At 33.2% G+C, this 16,460-nt stretch overlaps 1 protein-coding gene across 1 annotated transcript; it reads left to right on the top strand.

Moving 5' to 3' along the window:
* Positions 1–109: 109 nt before the first annotated feature.
* Positions 110–6,063, top strand: KIF17_3 (Kinesin-like protein kif17; the record flags this gene model as incomplete). The annotated part of the gene is made up of 6 exons (XM_051218686.1): positions 110–116; positions 1,814–1,911; positions 2,027–2,109; positions 3,524–3,674; positions 5,807–5,888; positions 5,945–6,063. 6 exons carry the CDS (start codon positions 110–112, stop codon positions 6,061–6,063), a joined length of 540 nt encoding a protein of 179 aa, XP_051070674.1.
* Positions 6,064–16,460: the final 10,397 nt, after the last annotated feature.

The following is a 16,460-nucleotide window of genomic DNA, read 5'->3' as shown; positions in this document are numbered from 1 at the left end:
TGTACTGATTGAAAATCGATGACCTATCATTAAGTTAGTCATGATTAACCTAAAGTTGGTATACATATACACTGGCTTGAGTTGCTATACAACATCCGTATCTACCGACATGGCCTGTAGTTAATAAATACATGATATTCAATGAAGTTTCTCTGAAATTAAATCAAAGCACTATATCATTAGCTGCAAAATTAGTTCCTTAACAGATTTGTTTCATTATATTAGCTGAACCACAACCAATAAGCAATAATTTCAAATTATTTAATGTTGTATATATCTTGTGAATCATCTTCGAAACCCCAAGCAATGATTTTTATTAGAATCTTCATATTGTCAAATGTAAGCTGGTATCGTACGATTAGTTTTCATTATATTAACAAGTAAGGAATTACACTGGCTGAAGAATTTGATGAACTACATACATTTTGTTGTTTTTTTCTCTAATAACGTTTAAGCTGACAAGTATATTCAGTTTCGAAATATTAAAATATTTGTCGATTACTAAGTGATTGACACATTAAAGAGTGACAACTTGTTTGGAAGTTCAAAAATTGTAATGTAGTTTAAATCAAAAGGCTTGATACATTCTTCCTTAAATAATTTATGACATAATTAACAATCATTAGAGAAGTTCATTTTATACAACAGTATGAAGCGAACGGTACTGGGTTCGAGTCCCAGAGTGAACATCAACTCTGGGATTCAGGTACATCCAGCTGACGAGTCCTAAATAGGACGAAACGTGCGTCCTGGTTTCCACTACTAGCCACCATCCATCTTTGCTTAAATAGCTTATCACTTTAGGCTATATCGAGGCAATCCGCACAGTATGCACATAGGCCGACAAGAGACTGATCAATTGCAGTCTTAAATAACAATGGGAAGATACAAGTAAAACAACACCAAGTGAATTTAATATGACATAATATGTGAAAGAAGAACATTCCTTTCGGTAGATTTTCTTCAGATTCTACAGTTATATATCCAAATTGATAATCTTAAGTGTTTAAGTTTAGGGCAAAGTGCATCGTCTAAATTTGTATCATGTGACTTTAGGATTATTAAACAATATATTGATATGACTCTGTGGGATGTTAACTTGGATCAGCTTAATTGAAATTTTAAGATTCGTGATCCGAATAAATATGGGTCAGATAGGGTAAGAGAAATAATGGTGCAATTACAAATTCGATGAAAGGTTTAGTGGAAGACTGTAATGTGTAAAAACTTGGTAAGACATAATGAAGTGGAATGAATACGGAGTGAACCAATAATTATAGTAATACGAGGATATGTGAATAAAGATAACAGAGACAATTATATTTGTGTAATAAAGGTTGTAAGTACAATAGTCAAATTAGGTCATTCGATAGCTAAAATTACCACTGATTAATTGGCCTTGAGGTTGACCAGGGGAGGATAAGCAGTTGGAGATATTTCTTTCGTGCATATAGCTCCGGTCTCTCAATTTGAAAGGCTACTGCTTCAGCCGTTTGAAGGACTTTGAGTGTGACAGACTATGGCAAAAAATTGTGAAGGATTGGATTATATTGGTACAATGACCATTTTGTATTAAATGGGCCATTATCGAGCTGTTCACTTTCTTCAGTAGACCTTTGCTTAGCTACGCTGGGAGGTGTACATTGTTGATATGCTTACTTATCTCTATACATAAAAATTTCTTCAATACAAATTATCCTTTCTGATGGTAAATAACCTTATAATCTTATTAGAACCACATAAAATAATGTTTATAGTTTTTACTTGATGAATGTAATCAAGTAAGACCAAAGAAACTAGTTTATTTTTTCAGGTTCTGAACGAGCCGAAAGCACAGGAGCGACTGGAGATCGCTTAAAAGAAGGTGCAAAAATCAATCGATCATTATCAGCATTGGGTAATGTCATATCCGTAAGTAGTAGTTGACAGATCGGGTTAATCTCATTCGAATAAATCTTTATAAGAAATTTAAGATTGTTTTGTTTAACTTTATTTATTCTAAGTATATTTTTGTGTTTCACTGTAGGCATTAGCTGAAAATAAAAAAGTCATTCCTTATCGGGATTCAATACTTACTAAACTACTACAAAACGCTTTGGGTGGGAATAGGTAAGTTTAATTATGTATGATAAATCTATTTATAAGACTTCATGAAATTTATGAGTAGTTTGCGACTAGCTGTTTTCAAAAGAATTAACCTTTAAAGTTATATAAGAATTGACCATCAAGAAACACTAGACAACCATTTCCTTTTAGATTTGAACTCCTCTGGCACGTGTAACTATTGTCAAAGAAGATTGAGAAATGTGAAAATATAGTTACACAAATTTTGAATAAAAGTCATTATACAAAACGAGGAGGAAAATTCAAGAAAAGGCAATACTGTCGAATAAAACACTATCAAGGGTTTCGCAGAGCTTTCAGTCTGTTATATTCATTGTTTATAAATCATAGGTTTAAGGGAGATATTTCTGGTGAAATACTAAAATGACGTCTGGAGAGATCGATTGGAAAAACGCTTAACTGCAAATTACTACAGTCATCATCTATTATACCCTCAAATGAAAGATAAGTTGTCTTAGCTGACCAGTTCACTTGTTTTTGTGGAGGTAGGCTTGTAGGATGTTCATCGAGGCCACGTATTTGTCGCATTCGTGATCATCTGCCAGTATGTTTAAGAAAAGGCATACATAAGCCAGTTAATTCACCGATTTCAAAATACATAGTAGACTTATGAAATTCAGACTCTGATACAAAATTTAGTTAAAGGTACCAAGAAATGTACACCTTAACTTATTTTACATCACATTCCATAGTTTGAAACCTGAATTGTACACCTAAAAACGGTTTGCTGGATTTCTTCAGTATGATGTTAGCTTGTAGTTCTGTTTTATCTACTTAATTATGCCTCTTGCCTTTCGTCATCCACTCCTACTTCTATGAAGTAATTCTAATTTACTATGTTTACTGTTATTATCATTGCAGAATCTGTTTCTATTTCGATATCTCTATAATTATTCACATATCTTTATTTCAAATTAACGATACTCACAGTTGCACTTGTCACCCCATTAATTATATATTTCTCGTGTTTTATAATTTTCCTTCTTTAATAATTATTTGTTTATTTAAAATGATTTAGTCAAATGTCACATAAGAACTAATCAAATTCTAACAGACACATAATTGTCGATAAACCTGTGTTTTATTATATATATTATATTGTAAAGCTTTTTCAGTTGACTCATGTAATCAAGTCCTCCAAATGTATTCACTAGTGTTTCTATCAGTTCGTACAAAACATGAACAAAATACTGAAATAAATATTAAACTTTCTTTTGCTGTTCATCAAAGATTGTAATCAGCAATTATCTACTTACTGATATTAATATAAATGTTTCAATTTGTGTTATCTTGTGTCCCAGTTTAGCTTTTCTTTTGTAATGCATTTGTTATATAAAAATAGTATCTTATTATTTTATTGTGTTGTTTTGTTTGTAAACACACGTTTAAAACAATTTAGTAAAACCGTTATGATTGCAGCAATATCGCCAGCAGACATTAATTACGATGAAACGTTATCCACGTTACGTTATGCAGATCGAGCGAAACAAATTAAAAATACAGTTTTAATTAATGAAGATCCAATGGAATCACTAATTCGTGAATTAAAAGTAAGCATATCACAAACGTTTATTTGCATAGTTTAAATCACGAAATGATCATATCTAGAGCATCGCTGAAAACTTGAAAGCATTGCACAGCTGTCTCGATCTAGTACTGAACTCTGTAGCAGTGTCCGCCCACGAATCAATCAAATATGACCAAGATCAGTGCCCTTGTGTCCGCGCGCGAACGTCTAACCTCTATAGGATTGAGCCAGTTTCTAATGCTGTCTAACTTAAATCAATACGTGATGTTGTGTGATTACTGTTTAGACATAGATTTACCTGATAAGTCCACTGAAATACACGTTAGTAATATGATAGGCACTATAATCCGAAATGTATGATTATTATTGCTTGGAATTTGATTACTAGGAGGTTAATGTAACATTTATCATTTGGAATAGGACATTCGTTGTTTTTTTGTCAGCTGGATTTTACTTTTAGAGCTGTTACATAAATGTCTTAATATGATATTGTTGAATTAAACATACGAAATATTACTTCTAGATTTAAAAAATAAAGTTTATGATTAAGTATTGACGATACACTCGGAGATTTTGTACAATGATTTCACTTAAATAACGTAATGGGACTATCGGCTGAAAGAGTTGGCGTGATTATGAGGGAAATGAACAATGATTGATATAATTTCCGAGTAAGCCGAAGGATATTGAATTGGTTCATAAGAATAGTTTTTATGTTCGTTCTAAACTTAATAATTATTTTATTGAATGTAGAAAAATACACACTATTTTTAATACAAGTATTAAAGCATCGGAAAGTATTCAAAATCAACCAACCGCCAGTTCAATGACCTCCTGTTTGACCAATGACCTTTGAAGAAAAAATATCTGCATTTACACTGAGATGCTATTCCACACAATATCGTAACTTACTGCATTTAATGCCTAATATTTTAGCGAATATTTTAATTTGGAGCCGATACTAAGATTCTTTAGAAATTCAGAATCAAATAATATACATAATATGTATGATGCTACCTATAGGTTTTATATATAGATAAAAACGTTATAATACGTTAAGTAACAAAGAAAACCAACATTGAGATATTAATTTCATTGGGACATAAATAACACTATAAATATATCCCAATAGTTCATTCTTCATCTGACTTCAAATTATATCTATTCTTGTGTTCAATATATTTCACAAAAGAGTGCCATTTTATTGAAAGAAAAAATCACTTTTTTGCCTGAAGTTTTGTTCTTGTTATCGATTCATTTCAAGTTCATGTCAACAATCCAGTCTCGTAAAATTTATCGCCCGGCCACAATGCACCACAGCGTTCATCGTTTCATTAGCAGCTTGCTCATTCAATAACATCTAAATATTCCTGTTCATAAATTGGAATATCCTCCTGAACACTAAACAATTTACACGATTACTGGACATGGTCCGCATAAATATGGATTTTTTATAAAAGTCATTTTAATATTGAGAACAGTCATTTATTTATTGTTTTAATGACTGAACTGAGAATCACTGAAGTTGTAAAAACATGTTTTTCTTATACTAAAATGAACATCAGCAAGATTTTATCCATCAGATTTTATTAATAGAATCCACATGAAATTAAGAACCCGAATTAGTTTATAAGATTTATCACTTTTGAACGCTACCGAATATGTTGAGATAAGAAAACCAGGACATACAGATGAAGTTATTTTATTAGTCATACTTTATAGAGATGATAGATTACGATTCGAAGTGATACAGTTATTATGTGATCAGCGTTTAGTAGTATTTCACGCATTTATGTCATTTCTTAATTATTTGACTCCTGATATACCGTATCAGCTACTATTAAAAATAGTTTGACAGAGGCTTTCACGCGGTTAATCCTTCCAGTTAAAACGCACTAGCTTAATAGCATCCGATTGTCAGAATTATGAATCTGTAAATCAGAAATCTGAATTACCGTTTAGTAAACAAAAGAAAAAAAAAATTGAGACCACACAAGAATTACATCGTTTTCTTTTTACTGATAGACCGTAACTGATGGATGTATATTTAAATTTTTAATAAACTGATAATACTGCCCATAAAACAAGAATTTAAAGAAAACATTATGATCAGTCCTGGGTTTTGTACATCATACTCTTGTTTTTCACTTTCAGGCAGAAAATGAACGTCTAAAGAAAGCCTTAAACTCTACTGAACTACCTTCATCAGTGGTCGTAAAAGGTCTTACACCAAAAGGTAGATTTATTTTATTCCATGACTATGTATATAACTGTATGCTTGTTCTTCTATAGAAATAGAAGATCTTAAAAACCAAATGAGAAAAGAAATGATGGAACAGATGGAAACTAATCTGGCTACAATCGAAGCTCAGAATCAAGCTGCATTTGATGAGAAAGTATGTTACTTATGATAACAGTCTTTCCCTTAATTTGCTTTCAAACATAATGTTCGATAAGATGTAGTGGTAATCCAATTATTTACTTACTAAAGCCTGTTACCTCTCATGGAGAAGTATAGGATGCTCACCAGCTTTCTTCATCCAACCCTTTCTTGGGCAATCCTTTATAGTTCTTTACAGTTGCTATTCATCCTACTCATATCTGCTTCCAATTCACGGCACAGTGTGTTCTTTGGACTTCCACTTTTCAGTCTCTCTTCAGGATTCCAAGTTAGCACTTGTCTCATGACACAGTTTGATGGTTTCCTCAATGTGTGTCCTATCCACTTCTGGCATCTTTTCTTAGTTTCCTCCTCAGTTGGAAGTTGGTTTGTTATCTCCCACAATGGGCTGTTGCTAATGGTATCCGGTCAAAGGACGATGATTATCTTACGTAAACAATTGTTTATAAATACTTGTACGTTTTTGATGATGGTTGTGGTAGTTCTCCAAGTGTCAGTTCCATACAGTGGGACTGTCTTGACATTGGTATTGAAGATTGTGACTTTGCTATTGGTTAACAGATATTTTGAGTTGCATATGTTATTCAACTGTGGGAATGCTGTCCTTGCATTGACAATCCTCACCTTTACGTCTGTATAAGATGCTCCACGTACATCGATTATGCTATCCAGTAAGTGAAACTTTCCACCTCTTCCAGAGTTTCTCCATCAAATGTGATTGGGTTGATGTTCTCTGTACTGTATTTCAGGATGTTGCTTTTTTTCTTTTGTAGGTTGAAGCCTACTACTGCAGAGGCTTTTAATACTCTGGCTATCTACACATGTACTTTTTTGTGTGTATCAGAAAGAAGATCTAGGTCATCTGCAAAGTCCGAATCGTCTTATTGGATCCAATCTGTCCGCTGTATTTCGTGCCTCCCCTCATGTGAAGGTCTTCATAATCCAATCAACCACCAGAAGAATGAGAAAGGGTGAGAGTAATCAGCCTTTCCTGACTCCGGTCCTTACTTTGAATGCGTCTGTCAACTGTATTTCACACACGACTTAGTCCGTCGTACGAATTCCGCATGGTGTTGAGGTTTTTACTAGGTACTCCATAGTGTCGAACAATGTTCCATAATGTTCTCCTATCCACGCTGTCGGACGGTTGATCATAATGAAAGAGGTTGATGTATAACAGCGAGTTCCATCAAATTGATTGCTCAACAATGGTTAGTAGTGTCACGATTCGGTCTGTGCACGGTCTGTTAATTGATTTCTACTTGTTCTTCCTTTCTTAAATCTTGTCAACAGTTTCGATGGAGATCCGTTTCTTATGATGATGCTTCTTGCGGTCCAGAACCTATTGATATGCCATAGTTCGTGCTTCTTTGATCCCTTTCCAGTTGTGCTTAGTGGTCTCTTCTTTCGGTAGATCTTGTAGGGATTGGAACCTGTGTTGAGAGTTATCTTGAATTGGTCGAGTCTGTTAGTATCTCGTAAGAAGGCTATATAAACATTTGTGTTGCTGTTTCTCCAGCCGTCCAGTGTTTGTTCAGCTTCATTTTCATCTTGGCCACAACCAAGTGGTGATCTGATGTTATGTCAGCTCCTCCCATGGTTCTCACATCTTCCACTGACCTTCTCAACTTTTAATTGATACAAATATGATCTATCTAGTTCTGTGTAATGTGATCCGGAGAAATCCATGTGAATTTCTGTATGCGTTTGTGTGGGAAGATTATGCCGCCTATGAAAATAGATTTGCAAATCTCCCATCATTTTCGTTTCTCCCTCTCAGTCAGTCCATGTCGTTCAGTGATATCTCCAAATCCGGTGTTGTCCATTCCGACCTTGATGTTTAGGTTTCATATCAGGTTGTTGAGATCCTTTCTTGGACACTCTGTAGAATTATAGTCTACTATGATATTAGTATTGCTCTTATAATAGACCTAATCCTAAATTTGTAGATTTGTCATGATATAACTGCCTAATCTATAAGATCTTACGCGGTAGTCACACCATCGACTACACCAACTCACTGTATCGTATCAATTACCAATACATGATGTAGAACAAGGTTAGGCTAGAGAAGGAACAATATATTTAATATGAATAGAAGATATAAGGTAACATTCAGCAGAGACCACGCCTGCATGGCCGAGCCATGCTGCTCGATCAACTCCAGTCCATTCAATTCATTATTCGCGCCTTCCCCATCGTTGGGTATTTCTCCGCGTTAAATATTGAATATCTATTTTCTGAGTAGTCTCGTGTTCACAGCTTTGTGGATTGTGTGGCTATTGTCCAATGCCACTACACTACTCTCCCACCAGAATCAACGTGATGTTGGTTCGACACCAAACTGGATGGGATCGTCGCGCGCCGGAGGTTACCAAGAATAGGTAGAATTCTCCGGTATTGGTAAGCTGAAAGATAAATCAAAAAGAAAGCGGCAGCATCTGGTCGGGAAATACATGTAATAATTTTAAAATATCTGCCTTCATGATTAAAACGCTTGAAATGAAAATTTGGGTGAAGATTATTTGAACTATAAAGAATGGCATAATAATAATAATAAAATGATGCGTGTTAATAGCCGTTGGTTAATAACTTAACGTATAGGTAGTAAGTATTTTGTGTTTAGAAATATTAAATTAATGAATATTGTAGAAATGTTAATATTGGTATTAGTTTTGGTGTAAATTATGAAATCAAATAACGATTATGCCGGTAAGTTGTCCATATGAGTTGAATTCCAATTGCATCTGTATTAGTAGGCTAACTGAAGGAACAAAAGTATACCGTGGAGAAGAATTCCAACTAGTGTTCCAGTTAGTTTGATACGGTTTATTTAATTACGGGGAGATTTTCTCAACCTCATTTTTACTTGACCGTGATAGGATTTAGTAATACTACTAATACACATGAATGGTTATCAAAATAAAATTTAGATACATGGGTGATAATTATATGAATTTTGGACAGATAGCTAGGAACAAATCGTTAAACATGAGTGTATTCGTAAGAGACATGCTCTGGACTCAATGTTCTGATCTGCGGCAGACTACTTATTTACATTTATACTTGCTGGCTGATTGGGCATACAAGTTAGTTGCAAGTATGCAGTTTATCATAAGGCGGAATACGATTTAATTGAGATATAGTGGTTATAAGTTATTAAAATCAGTTAGGCCTGTGTCATATTACGAAGTGATGTGGTGCTGCAAGATGTATTTTTACAAGACGATTAATAGTAAGTGATGCTCATGTGATTATCAGGGAGAACATAAGTTGTAACCAAGGGGAGTACACTCCCAACTCATGTCTATGATAATGGCTTGAACCTTAGTCAGTGTTGGGGTAAATTCGACATTGATGTTTTCAGTTTGCAAGAGATTTGCTCGACTGCTTATACTGATTATTTGCATGCATGATTGTGTCGCTAAACCATCAATTAGACTGACAAGGTTTCGAGATATTTACTGAGTGAGCATCTGATAGAGAAACATACTGTAATCATCCGTAGTGAATGAAGATAAAAGAAAAACAACACTAGTGATAATTATAAGTCAATTTGCTGACCGATTTTGTTAATAGTTTCATTAATTATATCAATCATATTACGTGATTGTCAAGTAATGACAATGCTTTATGACGATATCCTGAAACTATTATGTTTAACTAGTTAGTGTTGAATGAGGATTAGTCAGTGGAAAAATAGGTATTGTTGCTTTAGGTGATTCGAAATTATCAGAAATTTGTAACGTTAAAGAATCAGAGACGCCTAATTTAATTATAAATTTTAATTCAGAAAGATTCGTTTAGTGTTAATTCTAGTAGGCTACGGAGTTTTGATTTGAAATGTTTGTTTAGCCAACAGCTACCTAGGGATTTAGTTATTTTACTAGTACAGTTGATGGCACCTAAATTTTTAATCTTATCATCTAAACTATGTTCGCATTTTAGGCTGCTAATATGATAAACCAATCCATAAACCCAAATACGATTAGCAACAACGACTATGATGGGTTTATTGACAAATGTTAAAGGCGATCCAGATGATTTCTAAATTTAGAAGACATGGAGATATAGTGCAACGCGTGTATGGGTCAGGTTAACAAGGAGGTTGTTGACGTATATGACAATTTAAAAATAATGAACAGGACCAGACTGCTTATGAAACTTCAGGCAGGAATATGACGCGTTATAAACATTCCATAAGAATTTACTGCATTTAGCCCTAGGGACACGTATAAATATATGAAAAAAGCAACTGGGAAACATATACATGTTAAGTACAAAAAATCGTTAAGTAAAATAGTTGAACTCGCCTGGATTATTTTTGAAAATTAGATTATTCAGTGGACGACATATATAACGCCATTCGTGAGGAGTAGTAATGATCCAAAAGCATCCAGAATAAAACATACAATATGGCAATCACTTCCAGGGTGCTTGATGCTGTTGAGGTTTTTGGGACTCGCTCTGATCAGAACAACTGAATGAATCCAGATAACTGTGTGTGCCATTGAATGAGCCATCTAAAATGAACTTATGATTTCAGAAAACTTATAGCCAGAACTCACCGTATTTTTTTGGAGAAGTGTCATCCTTGTTGTTTGGCAATAGAACTCGAGAATATGAAATTACGCAGGCAGTGGTCGGAAGAAAAGATATTACAGGATATTGCATAGTTTAAAACAAGATGAGGTGTTAAGCGAAGGAACACTAAGAATTAGATCCAGATAACTACTTAATCCTTGATTGCATTGTTAGTCAATGTATATTTACGCTATTTACAGGTCATATTTGCTAGAGCTTGATGCTTAAACAAGTCTATGTCGCTGAAGCATGTAAATGCTATTAAAGCTTGTTAACGAACCATCAAAGCTAATTAGTTAATATAGACGACCAGTTTTTATTATCGATTGAGCTAGTATGTCATGAGAACTAATCAATATAACATCACGATAATACATGTGAGCATTAATCAGGACTGTTAGAATATTGGGTTAACATTAATACAAAATAGATCAAGAAATTTAGAATGGAAGTAAGATTAACAATATTAGGTTGCGTTTCTCTAGTAGGGCTTACCAATGTAGAATTATGGTCTACTATGATATTAGTATTGCTCTTATAATAGACCTAATCCTAAATTTGTAGATTTGTCATGATATAACTGCCTAATCTATAAGATCTTACGCGGTAGTCACACCATCGACTACACCAACTCACTGTATCGTATCAATTACCAATACATGATGTAGAACAAGGTTAGGCTAGAGAAGGAACAATATATTTAATATGAATAGAAGATATAAGGTAACATTCAGCAGAGACCACGCCTGCATGGCCGAGCCATGCTGCTCGATCAACTCCAGTCCATTCAATTCATTATTCGCGCCTTCCCCATCGTTGGGTATTTCTCCGCGTTAAATATTGAATATCTATTTTCTGAGTAGTCTCGTGTTCACAGCTTTGTGGATTGTGTGGCTATTGTCCAATGCCACTACAACTCCACCATAACTGATTGCAGACTCTCGTAAACGTAAACTTAATCGTCGCCACTGCCTTCATTGATAAGTGCATAAAATTGGATAACAATCCTTCCTTCTTTGTTTTGAAGTATGCTTAGATGATACTGGACCCATGAAAAATTGAGTTTTCTATGTATCTACTGGTATGATATCGGCTTATTCCAATTATGTTCGTGATTATATGCCTTCGTCGGCTTTTTAGTGTACGTTTACGTTTGAATTCGTATTGAATGTCTGTGGAGGTTGACTTCTGACCTTGTGATTGATTGGTCTCTTTCTTACGGGTTCATCGATCGAGTCAATGTCAATGTGTCAGTTGGTTGCTAATCGATCTGAATATAGTGCACCTGAAATTCCTCTGACATTCTTGTATTTTCTTTTGCATAAACGTTTGACGTTTTTTCAGTCGAATTTACTTTCATGGCGACATGCATACACTAAAGGATATTTAAAATCATGAACCATGTCGCCTCACCGTTAACCTGTTGAGCAGGGATAAATTGCGAAGCAAGATCAGTACGAAATGAAGTTCAAGGTATTTGTTTTCCATCGGTTCTATGTCAGACCAAATCATTTGGCTCGGATAATTCAACACAAACAGATATAGACATATATGTAGCAAAGTAGGCTTAATATTTATGTTTTTACTGCGATTTCGTTTAATAGTAAGTAAAATAAGTAAAATAATTAAATAACAACTATTTATGTTGATTTGTTCAACCATAAATTATGGTTCGTCTAAAGATTTGAGATTTATTTCTAGCTTATCATCAAAAACCAAAGATTATGTTAAGTCGATAGAGCATGATGACGAAAGCCTGAGAGAATTGTTTCAACATGAAAGAATATTAATATGACATTAAGTTGAATCAGTTGGCTATAAGCAGTTGGTCAGACATAGTCAACCTCTGTATAATTCATTGAGCCTCCTGTCGATCAAGTAGACTTGAGACGAAAAAGTTTTAGAATTCAAGGAATTCAAATTGGAAAAGATTACAGTTGCAATTCAGAATCAGAAAGTGATATATAAAGGATAAAAATTTTACTAAAATGTGTTGACGTTTTTCAAGTACTTTGAGCTTTCTTTGAAATGTTGGACATCATAAGCATAAACTACGAACTCAAGTGACTTTAGGAAAGAGCTTAATATGTCAAACTATTTTTTCACATCGCGATTTGCGGCTGAATGCTCTCAAGAGTTTTTATTTTGTTGCGTTTGTTGATTTTAAACGATTATTTTGTCATTTTGCTGGCTTCACTACTATGTTTTTGACTAGTACTTTGTGATGAATGGTTCGCGTATTTACAAGAATATATTATGAAAGACGGTCAGTTGCGTCAGTATAGAATTTTTGACAGCTCGTAAAAACGAACCTACAAATGTTTTTAGATAGGTTGTTGTGACCATTTTTTGGCGGCATAAAATTATATGAAATAGTTGTTTTGATTAATGAGATAAATGTTCCCTGAAGATATAAAAATCATTACGAGGATTTCTGAGATGTTAAAATGATGATTGTGAGTATTTGAAATATAGTACAAATTAAGAATCCCAGAAATAACCCATTTTAGCCAAGAAGTATTAGATGAGCACGAACAGACCTATTATATTTAGAATTCAAAATCAAGCGGTCAACAAGTACAAAGAAATCATTAGTTCATACAAACACCACGGTCAACCATATCTACCAAAACTATCCGTATGTTAATTTGGGTTTCCACCATTCGTCCAATTATAGGCCCTCATTGTTAAAGAACGAAGAGTGAGTTTTCTCTTCTGGTTGATAGTAGTTCAGATTTTAATCTCAATATACAAAACATATTCAGTCGCAATAATGACAGATAGTTTTAAAAAATGCCAATGAGACTCTTTTGATTGCTACTCTTTGTTTAAAAAAATTCGGAAGAATTAAAAATGTATTCTTTCCTTATTTGTCTAAAACAAATTCTAGTAAATTATGGTCAAGGAAATCCTTCCAAAATATCCAATACGTTATTGATCGCGTAAAGTGTTATATATCATAAGGAAGTATCTTTTAGTTGATATACTGTTTCTGAATCTAACATGCACGATGCACATATTATAACCTTATACAAGTCAATGCAAACTACATCTTTATAGTTAACCTATTTGCATACAATATTTAAGGATGATGATTAACGGGAATGTAAAAGCACATGTAACTTTCATGAATATTTTATTGATTCGTTGTTTTACCAATTACTATATTTAGTACCTAATTATATTGGTCTCAGAAACGGGTTTAACTGTTTAGTTTTGTCTGTTATTAGCATTATTTAACTGGTAATGATTTTCTATCATATATGGCGGGTTCATTAGTGACGGATAACGGTTAGAGAAGGAAAACCCAATAATATGATATTGCTTTGTATTACAAACTAAGATTTGCCAAGGTTCCAGTCGGAAAAGTCCACAAATGGAGTTAACTATGCTGAGAGTGAGGCAGCAAACTAAGCTAAAGTAAAAATTGGCTGAAACTAAAAACACGTGAACTACCGAATTCTGAATCGATGGTCTACTTAAATGATGTTTGTGCCAAGAAATCTAAAGGTCCCAAATTAGATGGGAGTTTCAGGTGGCAGTTGTGAATTGTAAATAAGAGGAAAGAACTTTCCGGTTATTCTTGATAATGCGGGTGATTTTTGACTGAAATAATCCTCAAATTATACAATTCGACTTATAAAAACTGTATCAGTATGAAAGAAAATTCGGACTGACATTTAAGGAATAAACGGACCTAAAAAATAATCCAGATTCTGTATTAAAACATTTACTACATCATTAATAGCCACAGCTGGAAATACAAAATTAGGGTTTGATAATAAGCGTAAAAACACTAAGATTTTAAGGAAATAATACTTAAAATATATTTTGCCAATGTTTCTAAGTATGTCACAAAAAAAACTATAATTTTTGGGTTATGTTACGAATATATGGGTTTTGAATAATTTGAATAAAGATTCAGTGATTCAAGTTTACTTATAGACGAATAAAAGCAATTTCCTGTATAGGTCATATTTAACCAAAATATAAGACTTATCGGTGTGAACATATTATGGGCTGTGAATAATGAACCAAAATCAATATTATGACATAAAAGGAGTACAGGATTAATTCATTATTCAAAATTGTTACTTTTCTGCTTAATTATTAAGAATTCAAGCAATCTACTAACTTAAAGTTAAGGAAATAAAATAATTTTGAGAAGTAACGTTTTCAAAAAGTAATTAATTCAATACTAAGATCGGGAAGGGAAACGTTATCTATTGAACTATACTTGTTAAATTATTTTTAGTTTACTGTTAAGAATGAATGAAAATTTTACAGTTACTTGTTTTTGTCGGATAGACTTTCTCAACAAATTAACAGACTTCAAACGTATTATTATAAGGTTTCAATCTACTGTCATGCAGTAAATTTTTTATTATTATTATTATTATTATACGACAAGTATGAGAATGAGTAAATTTAACAGAATTATTTAATGAAGAGTAAAAGATAAGTAACTGAAAGGACACTTAAACAGTTATACATTAAAAGAAAATTTACATTATTTCCATTACATTGCAGAAAGATAGTTTAAAAGTGTTTAATAAGAGAAGATATGTGCCATTTGAATCAACTGGGAAGTGATATATAATTCATAGATGCCAAGGCATTATGACTTACAGCAGAGTTGGTGTGTCGTTTTACTTTTTATTATAAATCACCAACAGATACATGAAAACATTGCGTCTTTTACTGAACTAAGCGTTTTAACTGGAATTGTGATGTGTGTGATAATTATGTCGACATAAGTAGTGTATAACGTTAGTCAGGATTATAATGTCTGGAATAACTTTTTTAGACATATTTACTTTATTACAACACGTGAGCATCTTCAAGTAATATATCTGACTTTTCTTCAGTTTCACCATTCAGAACAAGACTGATGATCAGCCTTAGTTTGGAACTGATGCATACAAGTTCGAGTGTAAGGGCTTCATTTTTTTCAAAATATTTACTTTATTCAACTTTCTAGAAATCCGCCCTATAAGCTATTCACTGAAACATTTTAACATGAACATTACTTAGTTGTTCTACTTAAGGAGAAATTAAATTTAATAACTCATTTTACTGTTATATACTATACATAAATTGTCGTCCAGAACAGATGTATTTTAATGCTAACATCTACAAGAAGCAAACCTCTAAAGCCGTTTTTATTATTCAGCAATCTAAAACAATACCCAGGACATAGTTGAATGGAGAATGCTGATGGGCGATCTATACTCTACCACGAAGGGTAACAGGCGTAAGTAAGTAAGTAATATAAAACAAGTCCAAAATTCACTTTTTTCGATGAATCAATTCGGTAATTGACGAGTTGGTAATCTGGAACCTAAATCCAAAACAAATCCATAAATGTAGACTGTACTAAGTATTTCAATATAACTAAAGAAATTATTACCAATTTAGTAGTTTTCTATCCCTTAGCTTTATATTATTAATTAATATTGGATGAGTACCAGATTTTACTAACACAAATCACTTACAAACCATACTAATAATTCACAACATTTAGATCTAATTTACATTTCATTTAGTAATTAAATATTATGAAAGATGTGCTTGTTGCTAAATTTAAATAACGAAATTTACTTAATGTTACTTAAATTATTTATTTGTCTCATAAAATTATAAATTCCTTTACCTATTCTATGTTATAATTTGATAGAAGATATATGTCGAACATAAACAAAACGTTTATGATATTATCAGAATGGGGGGATCGTGAATGCGCACTGCTGAGGAGTCCCACACTAGGACGAAACGGCCGTCCAGTGCCTCCAGGTTTACCATGGTGGTCCAGCTTCAATTGAC

Source organism: Schistosoma haematobium, chromosome ZW (genome assembly GCF_000699445.3).
Source record: "Schistosoma haematobium chromosome ZW, whole genome shotgun sequence".
Lineage (NCBI taxonomy): Eukaryota > Metazoa > Platyhelminthes > Trematoda > Strigeidida > Schistosomatidae > Schistosoma > Schistosoma haematobium.
The sequence above is the reverse complement of the archived record's forward strand: the minus strand, read 5'-3'. Positions and strand labels throughout refer to the sequence as shown.